Source organism: Lepus europaeus, chromosome 4 (genome assembly GCF_033115175.1).
Source record: "Lepus europaeus isolate LE1 chromosome 4, mLepTim1.pri, whole genome shotgun sequence".
NCBI classification, from domain to species: domain Eukaryota; kingdom Metazoa; phylum Chordata; class Mammalia; order Lagomorpha; family Leporidae; genus Lepus; species Lepus europaeus.
In genome coordinates, this window is record NC_084830.1 from 19,390,411 (window position 1) to 19,406,443 (window position 16,033).

Consider the following 16,033-nt stretch of genomic DNA (forward strand, 5'->3'; position numbering starts at 1 on the left):
CTGGCACTGTAGCGTAGCAGGTAAAGCTGCAGCCTACAGTGCTGGCATCCCATATGTGCCCAGTTTGCATTCTGGCTGCTCCACTTAGGATCCAGCTCTCTGCTATAGCCTGGGACAGCAGTAGAAGATGTCCCAAGTCCTTGGGCCCCTGCACCTGCATGAGAGACCTGGAAGAGGCTCCTGACTCCTGGCATCAGATAAGTGCAATACTGGCCGTTGTGACCAACTGGGGAGTGAACCAGTGGGTAGAAGACCTCTCTTTCCCTTTCCTTTCTCTCTCCTCTGCCTCTCCTCCTCTCTCTGTAACTCTGACTTTTAAATAAATAAATAAATCTTTAAAAAAAAAAAAAAAGAATGAGGGAATAGATTGAACTTGAAAATTTTTTTTAAAAAAAAGAAGAAGCAGTGGTCAGGTCTAGTGTTGTGGCATAGCACGTAAAGCTGCTGCCTGTGATGCTGGCATCCCATTTGGGTGGGCACCTGTTCATGTCCCAGCTTCTCCACTTCTGATCCAGCTCCCACTAACGGCCTGGGGGAAACAGCAGCAGATGGTCCAAGTACCTGGGGCCCAGCCCCTGCCACCCACGTGGGAGGCAAGGATGAAGCTCTGGCTTTGGCTTGGCCCAGTGCTCTTTGTCTCTTCCTCTGACTCTATGACTCTTGACTTTCTAATAAATAAATCTTTAAAAATAACCAGAAGCAACAATATCATACCTTTTTGTCTCTGGTACCTTCCTGATTCTGTATGCATTTTTCTTTAAAAATCCTTCAACTAGTAACAGTCATCAAAGAAGTTCAAGAAAGTTAAAGATGCTAAAGAAGTATCTTTTTAAAAAGTTAATGATCAAAGAAAATAGTAGAGGTTATAGCTGCAAAATTATAATAGGTAAAAAATCTTTTAAGGAATGTGATACTAAATCTAAGTTAGTCTAAACTTGAAATAACAGGAAGGAGCATCGTAAGGGAAAGGAGTAAAGTGAAGGCATGTTCAGATTTTTGTGTGATAGGTAGGTATTGAATAACCTTAGACTTGAGAAAAGAATGAAGTATGTCAATTAAAAATTATAACACTTTTCTCAGTTCTATGTGGTCTTTAGTATGTATGTGACTTTTGATGTTTCAGTATCACACAAATGAGATGGTCTGACTTTTAATAAATGATCTGAATGAGTAAGGAAAAAAAAATAATTATAACACTTTGGGCTAACGCTGTGGTGTAGTAGGCTAAGCCTCCACCTGCTGTGCTGGCATCCCATATGGGTGCTGGTTCAAGTCTGGCTGATGCTCTTCCAATCCATCTCTCTGCTTACAGCTTGGGAAAGCAGTGGAAGATGGCCCAAGTGCTTTGACCCCTGCACCCATGTGAAAGACCCAGAAGAAGCTCCTGGTTTCAGATTGGCCCAGTTTTGGCCATTGTGACTATTTGGGGAATGAACCAGCAGATGAAAGACCTTTCTGTCTATAACTGCCTCTCAAATAAATAAAATTATATAACACTGAAAGAATTGAAAATGTACCATTTAACTTCCAGACCAGCAGAAACAGGGAAAATATAATTATAACAAGCATTTCAAGAAAATATAAGTGGATTTTAAAATTTAATGTAGAAAAAAATACTTGAATTGCTAAGAAAATTTGAAAAACCAATTAAGAAGTTCTTGGCCCATCAAATATTAAAGCATGTCCCAGGGCTATAGTAATTGCAGAATTTGGGCAGGAATGTATAAATTATTGGGATATAATCCATTAATGGACTTCTGTTCACTGCAATTTAGTATGTGAATTAGCAAAATAAATTTCATAAATGATGGGAATGGGAGGAAATTTTTATATCATCAAGTATTAAAGAAGAGCATTCCATAATCTCTCAGTCCTTTTGTGTTACTGTAACAAAATATGTCAGAGTGGGTAACTTTTAAAAAATATTTTATTTATTTGAAAGAGAGAGAGAGAGAGGTCTTCCATCCGCTGTTTACTTCCCAGATTACCACAATGGCCAGAGCTGAGCTGATCCAGAGCCAGGAGCTTCTTTCGGGTCTCCCACATGGGTGCAAGGGCCCAGGGACTTGGGCCATCTTCCAGTGCTTTCTCAGGGCATAGCAGAGAGCTGGATCAGAACAGGAGCAGCTGGGACTCAAACGGGCACCCATCTGGGATGTGAGCGCTGCCGGCTGGATCTTTAACCCACTGTGCCACAGAGCCTGCCTTGTGAGACAGACTGGGTAATTTTAAAACAACAGAAATTTATTTTTCACAGTTCTGGCAGCAAGAAATCCAATATAAAGGTATTGACCCATTTATTGCCTGTTGAGAGCTGCCATCTGCTTCCAGAATAGTATTGTTAGCAGAGTTGGAGAACGTGTAACCCCAGATTGAGGAAGGTGGAAGGCAAAAAGGGGCCAGGCTTCAGCCCCTAATTTGGAAGCATTGGAAATAAGCATCAACATGTATTTTGGAGGAGCCATAAACATTCAAAACCATAGCAGTAATATAAGAGCATGGAAGACCTTGCAAGGCAAAAAAAAAATGTAAAAACCACAAATGTAAACTTCTCTACAAAGATATCTGAAACAAAGTACATGAGAAGCATACTAGTTATAAACATTAGCCCCTCGTACTACTGGAAAATGTCTAGAGATTTGTTTTGAAACTTTATTTTGTACTAAGTTTTATGTTTTTTATTTTGGTAAGTGTGTGGTAGGATATACATAACAAAATTTCCCATTTTAACTATTCTTAATCATATAATTCAGTTGCATCAAAGTACATTTACAGTGTTGAGCAACCACTATCCATTTCTAGAACTCTTCTATCATCCCAAGCAGAAACTGTTACTAAATAATAACTTATCTATTTTTTAAATATTTACTTATTTATTTGAAAGAGTTACACAGAGAGAGAGAGGTTTTCCTTCAGCTGGTTCACTCACCAGTTGGCTACAATGGCCAGAGCTGTGCTAATCCAAAGCCAGGAGCTTCTATTAACAGTTGTTACCTGTTCTTGGAAATCTGTTATACAAGGTGCCCTCAACGTGTTCATAGAAAATGTGTTTTGAAAAAACTGCATGGATTTCAGAAGTTGGTTTGTTTTTAATTCCATTTTTCCGTCAACTTTTTGAGATACCTTCATATTTCTGTCTCTTTAAGGTGCAAGAATTGTTTATCCATGATTATGGAGAGATTTTTAATGTCCAGTTACCGGGTAAAGAAGAACGAACAAAATTTTTTGAAGATTTAATTCTAAAGCAAGCTGCTAAGCCTCCTGTTTCAAAAAAGAAAGCAGGTTAGTTCCTCTATAAAAGTTTGTTAGTAATTTTGAAAAAGGGGGAAATACAATGTCAGTTAATGAAAATGGCATCTTTCTTATAACTCAAGTTCAAAATCTGTCAACAGGTTGATGCATCTACTGCCTAAAAATCTGTGCTTCCCATTAAAATAGACTGAAGTTTTAAAACACAAGACTTTTCAGAGATAGCTCTAGTGTATCTTTTAGGCTCAGTTTTAGCACTTATTTTCTCCCTCCCTCCCATTTCTTTTCTTACAAAGCAGTCTGTCTTTAAGCCCTATGCAACATATTCCTATCTTTTCATAATTTTCATTCATGTTTCCTCTCTGTCAGTAACACATCTATCTCTGTTGCCCATCTGTGCCTAAAGAAGTACATGCTTTTCTAGTATAACATCCTTTTTTTTTCCTTATGAGGAAGTCTTCTCTAACTTTTCTGGTCAAAACTAATTGTTTCTACCTTTATGACGTGTCATACTTTTCTCATCTACTAATATGACATTACAGTGACATCATTATCTCCTACCCACTTAATATGCCAGTTTTTTGGACATAGAACTCTTATCCCACAATATATAATGTGTGTGTGTGTGTGTGTATATATATATAATATATAATATACTCACTGTATAATAAAACTATATTAAGCTTCTTTTGTATTTGAAACATACCATAATTTTCCATTTGTTCAAATAGTTTCATAATTTTTCATTAGTTCAAAAATTAGGACTTTTAGAATAAAAATACTCTTGGAAAAACATTTTCAGTTTTAATAGCCTCCTGTCTTGAAATGGAACAGAGGAAATTAGGAATTAGCATTTCAAAGTATAAGTTGCCACTTGCTTCTAGGGAGGGTGTAGGTATGGGGGTCATGTTCATACTTTTATATTTCAAATTATTGGATTCCTGGCACATGTAGCTAACCCCTCAAATACTGTCTGTATTTGTACTGAATGATTTCTCACCCTCAGTTTTACAGAGGAATAGTAACTAAAATCTTACACTTGTGAAGTTTTGCAGGCCTTGGAGGTACTCCCAGTAGCACCACCACCTGAGCCAAGACCATTGACAACAGAAGAAATGAAAAGACTAGAAGAACAAGAAGAAGATACATTTAGAGAACTGAGGATTTTTTTAAGAAATGTCACACATAGACTTGCTATTGATAAACGATTCAGAATATTTACTAAACCTGTTGACCCTGATGAGGTATTAATTTGATCTTTGTGTTAAATGTTTTCTATGCCTTAAATGATTTGAAATTTGAGTAGTCTCTTTTCCTGCCTATATTCTGAACTTCTCTCTCTCTCTCTCTCTCTTTTTTTTTTTTTTTTTTTAAGATATATTTGTTTGGAAAGGCAGAGCAATAGGAAGAGAGAAGACAGTGGTTGCAACTCATGGGTGGCAAGGGCCCAAGCACTTGGGTCATCTTTACTGCTTTCCCAGGCTCAGGATCAGGGAACTGGATTGGAAGCGAAGCAGCCAGGACTCAAAACAACACTCCAAATAATGGGGATGCTTGTGTCACAGACAGCAATTTAACCCACTTAAGCTTAATGTAACAACACTGAATGTAATAACCCAACTTGTTTTCTCTGTATGGATCCATGTGCTGAGTTAGTGTCCTCAGCATGTGCAGACTTCAGAGGTTATATAATGCATTTTCTGTACCTCCAGAGAATAGACAGTTGTCTGCCCAATGGAAAACATTCTAGAAGCAATTTGAGAATTTCTTAATGCCACATAGTACTATTGTGACTACATGGTTGGAACAGAGCTGGAGGACCCAGATCTTAAGTTGCCATTGAATAATGAGAGGCATTGAGCAAGGATATGGATATGAGATGTGACTGCATACAGCTGTGCCAGAGCAAGAATAAGTACAAGACACAAATAGCTTTAGGCAGAGTCAAAGAGTTACAGATTATAATTATTTCTTATGTACATATTTATTTTCTATCCTGTTTTGCCTGGCAGAGAAACTTGACTTGAATTTTTTTTTTTTTTTTATTGTTTAGAGTTAATTTAGTGATTTGGACATTTTTTTTAATTTTAGGTTCCTGATTATGTCACTGTGATAAAACAACCAATGGACCTTTCATCTGTAATAAGTAAAATTGATCTACACAAGTATCTGACTGTGAAAGACTATTTGAGAGATATTGATCTAATCTGTAGTAATGCTTTAGAATATAATCCAGATAGAGATCCTGGAGGTAAGCACTAGTGAATTTTTTGTTTCAGGGGGTGGAGTGGGGACTTCTAACACTTAGGCTTATTTTCATGTCCGTTACAATATTATAAATATTTTACATTAACAATGCTATTTAATTCTCACATTTTAAAATAAAGAAGGCAAAATTAGAGAAGCTGAAATCTTGCTGAAGGAAGACACTTCCAGGAAGGAGCAGAGGAAGAATTTCAGTGCAAGTTTTCACTTGAAGTTCCTGTTTATTAGCAATTACATATGTCCTCTAATGAGACACAGTAGCTTGTTTATATTATTATGTGTGAGTGTGCTTTCTCAAACTGGAAAAATAAACACATTGAAATAGGTTTTAAGATATTTTCTTACAATTTCTATGACAAAAGTAATAATATTTTTTTTAAACCATTGAGTCCCCATTTCCTTACAAAGGTAGATACTGTTAGAATATCCTCCCAGACCTTCTTTATATGTATATACCATATCCATCTCACCTACCCCCTTTATTAATGAATATAATGCATAAAGGATTTTTTAATGATATGTCAGTTTTGCAACATGTTCATTTCCAAGAAATGTTCCTTAGATGCTTTTTTCCTAGCTCCCTGTAATTTTTTTGAATGCATTGTTCTTCATTCTCTTGAGATAAAATTTACACCGCTTTCAGTGGTTCTCTTTTCTATTAATTCCCACTGGTTTTCTGTATTATTTATTTATTTTAAAAGATTTATTTTTTGAAAGGGCTGTATAGAGAGAGAGGGAGAGACACAGATCTTCCATCCACTGATTCACACCCTAAAGAGTCCAACAGCTGGGGCTTAGCCAGGCCAAAGCCAGGAGCTTCATCCAGGTTTTCCATGTGAGTGGCAGAGGCCCAAGTTTCTGAGCCATCTTCCTTGGCTTTTACCAGGCTGTTACAGAGAGCTGGATTGGAAGTGGAGCAGCCAGGACATGAACCAATGCCTGTATAGTATGCTGGTGTCATAGGCAGTGGCTTTACCCATTATACCACAATGCTGGTTTATTTATTTAGTTGAAAGGCAGAGTTAGAGGGAGAGAGGGGTACCTTCCATTCACTGATGTGCTTTCCAGATGGCCACACATGCTGGGGCTGGGGTTGGGGCTGGAACAGGCGGAAACCAGGAGCATGGAGCTTCCGGGTCTCTCACCTGGGTGGCAGGGGCCCACACACTTGGGCTGTTTTTCCAGGCACATTAGCAAGGAGCTGGATTGAAGTGAAGCAGCCAGACGAAGCAGAGCTCTTAAAGGATTTGGGAGGCAACTTAACCTGCTGTGTCACAATGGCAGTCCTGGCTTTATGTTTTTAAATTGGTAGTGCTTATAAATTAGGTTGATTAGCATAGGGAACTACTGAGAATTTCTTTAACAATTGAAAAAGCCACTGTTCACAAAAATGAAAAAAACAAAAGAAAAAACAAAAAACACACACACACAAAAAAAAAGAGACAAAAAATAAAAAAAAAGAAAAAGCCACTGTTCTTCCCCTCCTAGTCTTCTACCCCATCTTCCCCAGGCTTTTCCCTGTAGTTCAGAGTTCTGGAGTTAAGCACTGGAAATAAACTAACAACCTGAGGACATCCCTGAAGTGTGGGAAGAAGGAAGCAGTTAGCCCTGGCCACAGAGGACTTTTTCTGTTCAGCAGTCATGCTGCTGCTGCTTTTTTCTGTCCAGAGCGACAATCTAAAATTACTCTAGACCACTGGTGTTCAAACTTTGGCTGGGATCAGAATTTCTTATGAGACTTCTTAACAATACAGATTACTGGACCCCACCACTTGGGTTTCTGATTCTTTAGATGTAGAATTTTCATTCCTGACAAGTTTCAAAGTATATTCTGTTTTACATTGTTTATACTCTGAGCTTGGGGTTTTTCCAGTGTTTCCTGTGTAGAGATTCTGTTTCATTTTCTTTGTCTAGTTTCTGTGTCACTACGATAATATCCTCTATACTTCTTCCAAAATTCTTTGACATTACTGGCTCATTTAATGACACTAAGAACCTTCCTTTTTTGTTGTTATTTTGTTAGTTATTGTTTGTTTTGTTACTACTGGTAGATTCTTAATTTTATTCCTGATATTTCAAAAGGATCTGAGTGAGGCAGTGCAATAAAATCAGATGTCCAGAACATTAGATTAATACCAAATAAAGAATAGTAATTCCAGTAACTTTTACTAAAAATGCATGATAAAAGTTTTTTTAAATTGTAATAGCTATTTAATTTAGCTCAGTATATTTTTATTAAAAAGAAAAATTGAAAATTAAGAATAGCTTTTTTGCTTATTTTTCAGATCGCCTTATTAGGCATAGAGCCTGTGCTTTAAGAGATACTGCCTATGCAATAATTAAAGAAGAACTTGATGAAGACTTTGAGCAGCTTTGTGAAGAAATTCAGGAGTCTAGAAAGAAAAGAGGTGGGAAAATTATTACCTGAAGATGCTTCAAATGTAGTGAATTGAGTCCTTTTAATTAAGTATTCACAGAATTTTGAAATCTGGAAATCTTTTTGACACTCCATGTGTCTATTTTTAAGGTTGTATCTCCTCCAAATATGCCCCATCTTACTACCATGTAATGCCAAAGCAAAATTCCACTCTAGCTGGTGATAAAAGAGCTGATCCAGAGCAAAATGAAAAGCTGAAGATGCCCAGTCTCCCCATGGCTTGCAGCACTCCTGGTAAGTCCTCTTGAGGAGTTCTCACATATGAAATTGGAACCTTTGTTCTCTTCAAATGCCGTTTACTCCCCCCACACGCTTTCCTTTGTTTCTATTAATGCAGCAAATTACATTTTTTGTTTTGCTAATATTAATGCAATTTGGTAGTTTTAAATCTAAGCTTAGTCTGTATTGCTTGCAATCCCAATTCACCATCTAATTATGAATTGACTTATTTTCTGTGAATCCTGCCCTGTTTCCTATTCCCTCTTATTCTTAGGGTTTGACTCCACGGGGTAGCAGGCCAAAGACTGTTGAGTTTGCTAAGACCTGCCTTCCCTGGCAGATCTCAATTCCAGTTTTCTCTTTTACAAGCCCATGAGTGTCAGACTCTGCTCAGCTTCCTAGCCTCTTGGTTACTCATTTATTTTCCCTGCTTTGGGCATCATAAATCCTCACTGGCTTGTTAGATCTCTTCTGTTTGTGTTTGTGTGCTTTGCTGAAGTTAGAACTCCCTTATATTAACACAGATTTGTTCATTCTGGGTCAATTGATTTGAGATAATAAAGGGTAAGCCCTGCTTTAATTAACAGGAAAGGAGGCAGCTGGAAAGGGGAGGGTGACAAAAGACAGCAAGAAGCCTCCACTAACCAGAATGCCCTCAGTTAAATGAACTCTAAGCAAGTATAAATGTAGAGATGAAGGATATGAAAATTGTCTCTTAAAACCATCAGTTCCTAGTTTTGTACCCAAGTGGATTGTATATAGTATATGCCTCAAAGAACATGTACAAGAATGTTGAAAAAAGCAGCACCAGGAACAACTTATGTGTACATGAGGGAAAGGAAAAATATGGATTATTTCACAACAGTGATAATGATTAAACCTGTACATACAGCAGTGTATATTTACTCAAACACAATGTTGAATGAAACCTAGACACACTTTTAGATATAAATTTTTAAAAATTTACACACATATTGGCCGGCGCCACGGCTCACTAGGCTAATCCTCCGCCTTGCGGCGCCGGCACCCCGGGTTCTAGTCCCGGTTGGGGCACCGGATTCTATCCCGGTTGCCCCTCTTCCAGGCCAGCTCTCTGCTTTGGCCAGGGAAGGCAGTGGAGGATGGCCCAAGTGCTTGGGCCCTGCACCCCATGGGAGACCAGGAGAAGCACCTGGCTCCTGCTATCGGATCAGCGTGGTGCACCGGCCGCAGTGCGCCAGCCGCGGCGGCCATTGGAGGGTGAACCAACGGCAAAGGAAGACCTTTCTCTCTCACCCTCTCTCTCTCTCACTCTCTCACTGTCCACTCTGCCTGTCAAAAAAATTTAAAGATATATGTATATATATATATACACAAACATGATAATATGACTAGTATCTTTTAAATAAGTAATTTTTTTTAAAGATTTATTTGTTTGAAAGGCAGAGTTACGGAGAGAGGGAAGGACAGGTAAGTATTCCGTTTGCTGGTTTGCTCTCCAAATGACCACAATGGCCAGGGCTGGGGCTAAATTGAAGCTAGGTGCCAGGAGCTTCTGGGTCTCCCGCATGGGTGTAGGGCCTCTAGGACTACTTTCCCAGGCACATTAGCAGGGAGCTGGATCAGAAGTGGAGTAGCTGAGATATGAACCATTTCCTATATGGGATGCCAGCGATGCAAGCAGTGGCTTTACTTGCTACACGTACATAATGGCAGCCTTGACTATAGTTTTTATTTAAAAAAAAAAAAAAAGCAGAACTAATCCATGGTTTTAAAAATCAGGCTCTTGCTTACTCTAGAGTATTGTGACTCAAACGAGGTTAAGTTTGAGGTGTTATTAGGTGTTCTTGGTTTTTTTTTTTTTTTTTTCCCAATTTATTTGAGAAACAGAACTAGTGCTCCCATCTTCAGGTTCACTCCCCAAATGCCAACAATGGCCAAGAATACTATCCAGATCTCCCACATGGGTGGCAGGAACTTGAGCCATCCACTGGTGCATCCCAGGGTCCAGATTAGCAAGAAGCTGGAATCAGGAGCCAGAGGTCAAACTTAGAAACTCCAGTTTGGGGCCCCACAGTCATCCTAACTAGTGTCCTAACATTTAAACCAAACACCTGTGTTGGTGTTCTATTTTTGCTTTTGTTTTTCATCTTTATTTACCTCTATTTATTGGAAAGACAGAGATAGGAAGAGATCTTCCCCTGCTGGTTTACTCCTCAAATGCCCACAGTAAACAGGGAATGGCCTGCAGAAAACCTGGAACCCAGAACTTATTCCATGTCTTCCACTTAGGGATTCATTCACTTGAGCCATCACTACAGCCTCCAAGGGTCAGGTGCTGGAACTGGATTTTGAATCCAGGTACTCTGATACGGTTTATGGGTCTCTTAACTGCTAGGCTAAACACCTGCATGTCCTAGAGTCACTCTTAACTCCTATTACTTTATTACCTCCCAACATTTCATTTATTTTCCAAGTCCTAGAAAGTCTCTTTTTGGGGCTGGTGCTGTGGTGCCGCAGGTTAACGCCCTGGCCTAAAGCACCGGCATCCCATATGGGTACCAGTTCAAGCCCCAGCTGTTCCACTTCCACTACAGCTCTCTGCTGTGGCCTGGGAAAGCAGTAGAAGATGGCCCAAATCCTTGGGCCCCTGCACCCTCGTGGGAGAGGAAGCTCCTGGCTCCTGGCTCCAGATTCACGCAACTCCAGCCATTGCTGCCAACTGGGGAGTGAACTAGCAGATCATCTCTTTGTCTCTACCTCTCCTCTCTCTGTGTAATTTTGACTTTCAAATAAGTAAATAAATCTTTTTTAAAAAGTCTCTTTCTTTATAATTTCTCAAATCCATCCTCTGTTTTCCCTTTGTCATTTCTGCTTCCTATATTTTCCTGCTTCTCCCCAGGACTGTTGCATTGTGGTTTTACCTCATCTCCTCTAGACAGGCTATTTAACCTCTGTGTACATTAGTTTCTTGATCTACAAAATGGTGGTGATTATGGTAGAAATCTATTTGGGTAATGAAATTTTAATGAGTCAGTACAGATAGAGTTAGACATGTTCCTAATACATGTAAGCACTTAGTAAGTATAGGCTATTGAAGGCTTGCCTTTCTTTGCAGTTTCTCATAGTGCTGTGAAAGTGATTGTTCTAAAATGCACATCAGACAGATTATTCAAGATAAAATCCAGACTCCTTAGAATGACAAGTTAAGATCTGGACCTTGCCCACTTCTCCAATTTCTGTCCAAAATACTATACTTTTGTTTCTATATTCCAACCATACAAAATTATTACTATGGTTTCTCAAGTGCTTCATTCTCTCATATAGCTGGATTTTTCTACTTTTTTTTTTTTAGAATTTAGAAAATTGTTGAATTTTCTTTTATAACTTTTTTTTAAATTCATTGAAGCTCAGTTGAAGAGAAAAATTCGGAAAAAGTCAAAGTGGTACCTAGGCACCATAACAAAGCGAAGGAAGATATCACAGGCAAAGGAAGATAGCCAGAACGCCGTAGATGACAAAATCGAGAGTGATACAGAGGAAACGCAAGATACAAGTGTAGACCATAATGAGACTGGAAACACAGGAGAGTCTTCATTAGAAGAAAATGAGAAGCAGCAGAATGCCTCTGACTACAAAATAGAATCGGGAAATAATAATTCAAGTACTTGTAATACCGAGAATGAACTTGAAGAATCTGCAAAGACTGCAGCTTGTACAGAATTGAGAAAAGATAAGATTGCTTGCAATGAAGCTGCTTCCGGCTCTCGGATAATAGATGGTTCTGAGGAAAGTGAAGCAAAGGGTAAGTTTTTCTTGATTAAAGAGCAACTTGCTAATTTTAAAAAACTTTCACTCAGAGTTCCTAAACAACTACTTCTCAATTTATTGCTTTTTCTTTGTCTTTTACGGTGTAGTTGTTTCTTAACTAGAAAAAGCAACATTGTTACTTAGTGTAGAGCTAGTATAAGTCACTGTTAGCAGTGTACTTTGGCATCAGACAGACCTGGATGTGAGCCTCTAGTCCACTGTATAGTAGCTTGTGATCATGGGCAGGAAGTTTAGCCTGTTAACCTGTTTACTTATCTGCAAAATTAGGGTAGATAGTTGCAGGGTAGTGGGTTTTTTTGGTTTTTTTTTGTTTGTTTGTTTGTTTGTTTTTGACAGGCAGAGTGGATAGTGAGAGAGAGACAGAGAGAAAGGTCTTCCTTTGCCGTTGGTTTACCCTCCAATAGCCGCTGCGGCTGGCGCATCGTGCTGATCCAAAGCCAGGAGCCAGGTTATTTTCCTGGTCTCCCATGCGGGTGCAGGGCCCAAGCACTTGGGCCATCCTCCACTGCACTCCCAGGCCATAGCAGAGAGCTGGCCTGGAAGAGGGGCAACCGCGATAGAATCCGGCGCCCCAACCGGGACTAGAACCCGGTGTGCCGGCGCCGCAAGGCGGAGTATTAGCCTGTTAAGCTGCAGCGCCGGCCTAGGGTAGTGGGTTTTTTTGTTTGTTTGTTTTTGTTTGTTTGGTTTTTTTAAGATTTATTTTGTTTATTTGAAAGGCAGAGTTACAGTGGGAAACACCAAAAGAGAGAGAGAAGTCTTCAATCTACTGGGGCACTCCCCAGATGGCCGCAAAAGCCAGGGCTGGGCCAGGCTGAAACCAGGAGCCAGGAGCTTCTTCTAGGTCTACCACAAGTAACACAGGAACCCAGGCATTTGGGCCATCCTCCGCTGCATTCCCGGGTGCTTTAGCTGGAAGCTGGATTGGAAGTGGGGTAGCCAGGACTCAAACCAGCGCACATAATGGGATGCCAGCACTGCAGGTGGCACATCATATCCCGCTACGCCTTAGTGCTGGCTCCCTGCATGAGATATTTTGAGAATTGAATAAAATAATCCACCTAAAGCATGTAGCTCAGGGCCTAGCTGTGCAGCTTTTAAAAAGCTGGCAAAATACCCTTTCATTTTTAAGCAAGATAAGCAGTTTCCTGTTATTTTTGCTGAGTGATACAAAACTTAACTCACCCCCGTTGTTGTTAAGTTTATATTTACTCCAGTGGTTCTACCTGCAAAATTTCCCATATAGAATTGTTTTCAGGTGAATCTTCTCAAAACTTTGGTAGTATATTTTTTTGGACTTTGGAAATACCTGATATTATTTAGTCATACAAAGCAGTGTTAGGGGCCAGCTTTGTGGCAAAGAAGGTAAAGCTGCCGCCTGATACACCAGCATTCCCATGTGGGGATGCTTGTGTTGTCATCACCTTTTTTAAAAGAACACCAGTGGGACCAGTACTTGCTTAGATGTCAAAAGGTGTTGGGTCTTAGAACCAAGATATGCCTCTTCACTTCTTTAGGCTTCATTTTTCTCAGCTGACAGTCTATGAGTGACTCATTTGGGTGATCAAAGACCAGCAAACTTTTTCATTTGAGGACTTGATAAGAGATAAATAATTTAGGCTAGAAAGGGGTCACACAGTCTTATCACTACTCAACCCTGCTGGGGAAATTACATTGATGATAGGTAAAATGGATGTGACTGACATCTACTAAGCTTTCTTTATACTGGTATGATAGATTTCACACATGGGTAGGAATTTGCAACCCCTATTCTAGATTATTGAGGTCTCTTCCAGCTCTTAAATTCTGTGAGTCTGATGCCTAAGTAAAAGCCTAACCTGTTGATGGTCCCCCTAAGATAATCAGATTGAGAAATACTTCTTAAATTGTCCCCCAAGAGTTTGGTGTTTGAGTGTTATACTCTTAGGAAGAATTAACAAGCCATAATTGGTGTTTGTGTTCTTGGTAAATCTGCCCTATTGTTGAGCTACCTAATATTTATTTTAGGCTTTATAATGTCTGTGGACTTTTCATTCTAGAAATGTGTGTTCTGCGAATGACTCGAGCTAGACGTTCTCAAGTTGAGCAACAGCAACTCATCAGTGTGGAAAAGGCTTTGGCAATTCTTTCTCAACCAACACCCTCACTTGTTGTAGACCATGAGCGATTGAAAGTATGTATAATGAAATAATGCCTTCACTGTGTAGATTAGTAATCCCCAAACATTGGATTGTGGACTAGTTACAGGCTGTCTATATAGGAATTAGAAGAAAAACTAAAACTTTTCTCTTCTTCCAAACTTCCCTTTGTTGCTTTTCTTCTTCCTCTTTCCCAAATTAGGAACTATATCTGGCCGGCGCCGTGGCTCAATAGGCTAATCCTCCGCCTAGCAGTGCCGGCACACCGGGTTCTAGTCCCGGTCGGGGCGCCGAATTCTGTCCCGGTTGCCCCTCTTCCAGTCCAGCTCTCTGCTATGGCCCGGGAGTGCAGTGGAGGATGGCCCAAGTGCTTGGGCCCTGCAACCCCATAGGAGACCAGGATAAGCACCTAGCTCTTGCCTTAGGAACAGCGCGGTGCGCCGGCCGCGGCAGCCATTGGAGGGTGAACCAACTGCAAAGGAAGACCTTTCTCTCTCTCTCTCTCTCTCTCTCTCTCACTGTCCACTCTGCCTGTAAAAAAAAAAAAAAAAAAAAGGAATTATATCTAAGGATCACTGGTGAGGAACAAAGAAAAAATTGTTAAGTAATTCTGATGTGATGCTAAGTTATTTATTGCTGTTACTTTTTCTCTACCCATTTACCTCAGTTGGGTTTTCAGCCTCACTCCTCAAGTAAAGTGATATTCTAATAGCTAGTAATACTTGGCCTTTGTTGAATTTTTTCTGCCATTTAACATTGTGATAAGTCTCCTTAGCTGTTGTGTCATTAAATCATCCCTGCCTTCAGTTACTTTTATAAGCTTCTCAGAGCTTTTTCACCATTTGTTCTATTTCTTTTTCTTTTTTTAATTTAAGATTTATTTGTTTTTATTTAACTTGAAAGGCAGAGTTACCAAAAGATCTTCCATCCACTGGTTCACTCCCCAAATGTCTGCAATACCCAGGATTGGGCAACACTGAAACCAGGAGTTTCTTCCAGGTCTCCCTCATGAATGCAAGGGCCTAAGCACTGGGACCATCCTCTGGTTCTTTCCCAGGCACATTACTAGGGAATTGGATCAGAAGTGGAGCAGCCAGGACTCAAACCAGCGCCTATTTGGGGTGCTGACAGAACAGGCAGCAGCTTTACCTGCTACACCACAATGCTGGCCCTCATTTGTTCTATTTGTATGCTCCATTTTTTTGTACTCTTGGAACAGCCATCATCTTTTTAAAGGTGATCTCATATCTGGAACTCTCCACCCTGACAAGTCCAAATAAGTGAGGAATTACAGAACTCCACTAAGTCCAATTCATTTGTGAGAAAAAGCAATAAGGAGATGGAATCCTTTTTATAAGAATTAGCACCCTGAGGGCCAGCACTGTGGTATAATGGGTTAAGCTGCCACACCTGTTCGAGTCCTGGCTGTTCCATTTCTGATCCAGCTTGCCTGGGAAAGCAGCAGAAAATGGCCCAAGTCCTTGGGCCCCTGCTCCCACACAGGAGACCCAGATGTATTGCTCTTTTGCCCCTGTTAATTTTATTATAGATTATCTTTTTAAATTTATCTATAGAGGATTATGGCTAGAATTGAAATTAATAACCTCCTCAGCTGTAATTTTTACAATAGAAAGGATCGCTGTCTTATCAAATGGCTTGGTCTGTTCTCTCTGGTTTATATGATAACAGCTCCCCAAACCTTCAAAATTAAATATCTTGTCTCAGGGAATTTATTTTTCACATACATAATCATTCATGTTTTCTTTTAGAATCTTTTGAAAACCATTGTGAAAAAAAGTCAAAAATACAATATATTGCAATTGGAAAATTTGTATGCAGTGGTCAGCCAGTGTATTTATCAGCATCGTATGGACTATGATAAAACCACACTTATACAGGTAAACTACTGAGTTGA

The 16,033-nt window shown here is 39.6% G+C and overlaps 1 protein-coding gene across 2 annotated transcripts in view; it reads left to right on the top strand.

Moving 5' to 3' along the window:
* The window catches only part of ATAD2 (ATPase family AAA domain containing 2), an 82,538-nt gene that overhangs the window by 64,992 nt on the left and 1,513 nt on the right, over positions 1 to 16,033 (top strand). For both annotated transcript variants that reach the window (XM_062188032.1, XM_062188033.1), the window contains exons 20-27: positions 3,147 to 3,282; positions 4,297 to 4,493; positions 5,341 to 5,500; positions 7,800 to 7,922; positions 8,042 to 8,185; positions 11,559 to 11,954; positions 14,020 to 14,153; positions 15,888 to 16,016. In XM_062188032.1, the coding sequence (XP_062044016.1) occupies positions 3,147 to 3,282; positions 4,297 to 4,493; positions 5,341 to 5,500; positions 7,800 to 7,922; positions 8,042 to 8,185; positions 11,559 to 11,954; positions 14,020 to 14,153; positions 15,888 to 16,016 (1,419 nt within the window). The remainder of the gene's footprint in view (positions 1 to 3,146; positions 3,283 to 4,296; positions 4,494 to 5,340; positions 5,501 to 7,799; positions 7,923 to 8,041; positions 8,186 to 11,558; positions 11,955 to 14,019; positions 14,154 to 15,887; positions 16,017 to 16,033) is intronic.